We start from the raw sequence: 3337 nt of genomic DNA, 5'->3' as shown, positions 1-3337 counted from the left end.
GTAACAGTTGTTAGGGAATCACTGAAATATACTCTGTGCAATCTATATAGTGGAGGCTTCCATTCTCTATATATAGAATTAGTTGGTACAATTGAAGAAAGATAACAGATTATCAGTATGGCTGGTTTTATTTTAATAACATGCCTTCTTATTTGTGTTAAGAAAGAAAACACTATATATATTTATGGTCCCTTCTTTCTACTCAGATAAATTCTTCCATCGCTCCTCATTATGTTTCATTACTCTTCTTGTATGACTGTTATAGAGTTTCCTCATTTAAATTAGAGCGTTTAAATGACTATACATACCTCCTTAGCCTCTGTAGGGATGTTTTCCTCTTCTTTTGTTCTCTTTGATATGGTACACTCGTTTTCAGCTTCGAACTCCGTCCCGAGAGGTCTTCTTATTGTATACAGATGAATTAAGTTTTTAAATAAAAGATTTAACAAATTTCAAATCATTAATAATCCATAGAAAAGTCAAATTACTAGTGGACCCCAGTAAGAGTGGGAAACATGCCGGAGCAATGAGTTAGCTTTTTTTTTTTTTTCCTCTTCCGGACTCATTATTAGAGTCGTCCATTTAGATATGGACTTGTCCCGATCGATTTAAATATATTAGAATAAAATTTTATCAATTTAGTTTAAAACGATTTAAATGTATCAATCCATGTCCATTTAGATTTGGACTTGTCCGATCGATTTGTCCTGTCAAATAAATTAAATAGATTAGATTAAAATTTTATCAATTTATTTAAAAACGCTTTAAATGTATCAATCCATATTAATTGTGAATTCCGTGGGTGACTCGGATTGAAACGAATTGGGAAGATTTTCTTAATCAAAATTTAAAATTAAAATAAAAAATTCACTGACTCGTTTAATATGCAATTCAAACTTATTTTTTGAAAATATTTTTATTATTTTTTAATTGGTATATCCCAACCTATATTTACTCTCTTCATCAGTATTTAATCAGGTTCAGTACTCGTAAGTAGATATCCATGGCCTCAGCATGTCTTACTTATCACGGATATTCTAAAGATGATTTATTTAGTTTTATAAAAAGTTTTGATCAACCACCAAAATAATTATTATCCTCCCATTTAAAGAAAACTCTTAAAATGGGTTATAATTAGGATTCAACCTTTAAATATCTGATTAATCATATCATTTCACTGCGCTACTTTATCTTTTTCCTTAATCACGGAATATGATTCATGGCAATCTCGTGGGTACTTTTTTTCTTAATTTTTAAAAATATTAAAATAATATACACCGAAAAAGTTGAATCACTTGAGGAATACGAAAACAATAATTCTTATAGCAATTTGCTATAAAACAAAAAGCACGTGGAGTAGCTAGCTAGCTAGCTAATTAGTACACAACGAGCACACATACCCTTATTACTTGTCTAGCTAGCTAGATGCAAAACATGTAACAAAAATTCTTTAAGAATTTATAAAATTGGATGATATAGATCATCAGTTGACCCTTCTGCAATTGGTTCGGATCTCTCCGCTGCTTCCTGTGAGCGGGCCGATGTTGCTCATCTTGACCATGGCGGCGGCGAAGTCGGCGGCGAAGGCCGACGGGTTGGTGGCGTACTGCCGCACCAGCGAATCCTGCGTGCCGTTGTTGAACAGCTCCTGATCGGAGTGGAGGAGCCCCTTGGAGGAGAGCAGGTTCTTGAAGTAGGCGTTGTCGAAGGCGTTGGCGGTCTGCGCGTCCAGCGGCGCGAGGTTGTTGTCGCCGCCGGAGGAAGGGCAGGTGCCCTGTCTCTGGGATGCGAAGGCGGCGTCGATGTTGGCGTCGCTGTAGATGTGAGAGCGGAAGTTGACGCAGCGGGCCTGGCCGATGGTGTGGGCGCCGGAGAGCGCGGTCATGTCGCGGGCGTTGAGCCCTTTGGCGGCGAAGGCAGAAATGAGCTGAGAAAGGCTGGAAACCGGACTGGGGAGGTTGCTGTTGGCGGCGCTGAGACTGGCGGTGGTGGAGTCGCGGCGGCCCAGCGGCACCGACCATGATGGCCCACCAAGCTGCCAGAAAAGTTATATATTTTTTAAATTTTATTAAAAAACATTTTTTAAATTTACTGCTTTCCTAAAAATCCAAATGATTTTTTTTTTATCCTCGTGTGACAAAAAGTTCATCTCAGATGTCTCTACTTTCGGTCCCAGGATCATGTGTGGAAGATATCTCTGTCCTTCACATAGGAGAGGTCAGGAACTTAACAAATATATTTGGCCATTAGAAATTTTCTATTTTTCCTGGTAATAGAAAATTTTAATAATTTGTGACAATAACACTTGTTCTGTGCTTTTCAAGTGATTTACTTGGGTTGGGTTGTCGATACAAAACTTATTTTGATAAGGTAAGATCAAACACCTCCAGAATTAATAGCGGGATATTTAGATTTAAAAAAAAAAAGAAATGAATTTTTTTACCAGAACAACGCCGTCGCGAGCAGCAAGCGCGAGGATGTCGGCGCAGGAGACGGTCTTGGGGCACAGCAGCTCCACCGCCGTCTTGATCGTGTCGATGACGTTGAAGCCGCGCAGCGAGTTGGCGTTCGGCCCGGCGCCCTTCTCCCCCACAAAACTCCCCGCGTCGTCCAACAAAACCGACCCATCGCAACCCTGCAGTTTGTTAATTTGCAATTCAAACACTTAATTCCCCTGATCATCTTGATTTCCTAAATTCAAGAAAACATGCACACAGGCTATTCCTAATTTTACATTAACAAAGCAGTCATGGAAGAAGAGTCGAAGAATGGACGCTCCCGTCCGGCGATCCAGAAGCACACTCGTCGTCATCACTAACTTCACAGTGGCGGCCAGAGTGGGGCACGTTTGGCTGTAGAACGACGGGGAAAGTTGCCCCTTCCCATTCGAGAACAACAGCATCAAGAAGAAAGAAATCTTGAGCAATAAGCCTGAGGCGGATGCCATGGCTTAATTAATTTCGACTCAAGCACCACAATTAAGATGAGCTCAGAGGACTCGCCATGGCCGCTACTTATATACTGTTAGTTTCATCATTTAAGTTGAACAGATGATGACTTAAGTGTAAACTGAAAGACATGCTAAAGTAAGCACGGTGTGGACTTAATTAGTATCATAGGGCTGTATTCATGCAAGAAAAGAGGTTGCGGAGTCAACTTTGGTAGCTTGCCCTGGGGCAGGATATCTACGGCTCCGTGTAGACCCATGCATGCAATTAACTGGCACGTTCCCGTGATGGATGCCACCAAGAACACAAGTATTAGGCTTACCCTACCATTAATACTGATTCACTTCCAGTTCATTCTCGGAAGACAGGAAGTTTAATGATTAAATTGC

At 40.4% G+C, this 3337-nt stretch overlaps 1 protein-coding gene across 1 annotated transcript; it reads right to left on the bottom strand.

Annotated features, from left to right (window-relative positions):
* Positions 1–1295: 1295 nt before the first annotated feature.
* Positions 1296–3029, bottom strand: LOC121995747 (peroxidase P7-like). Its single transcript, XM_042549513.1, has 3 exons — positions 2735–3029; positions 2444–2635; positions 1296–2035 (listed from the first exon to the last, which is right to left on the bottom strand). Exons 1-3 carry the CDS (start codon positions 2945–2947, stop codon positions 1484–1486), a joined length of 957 nt encoding a protein of 318 aa, XP_042405447.1. The 5' UTR covers positions 2948–3029; the 3' UTR covers positions 1296–1483.
* Positions 3030–3337: the final 308 nt, after the last annotated feature.

Source organism: Zingiber officinale, chromosome 6A, assembly GCF_018446385.1.
Source record: "Zingiber officinale cultivar Zhangliang chromosome 6A, Zo_v1.1, whole genome shotgun sequence".
Taxonomy (NCBI): Eukaryota; Viridiplantae; Streptophyta; class Magnoliopsida; order Zingiberales; family Zingiberaceae; genus Zingiber; species Zingiber officinale.
Note: the sequence above shows the minus strand (reverse complement) of the source record. Positions and strands in the feature narration are given on the sequence as shown.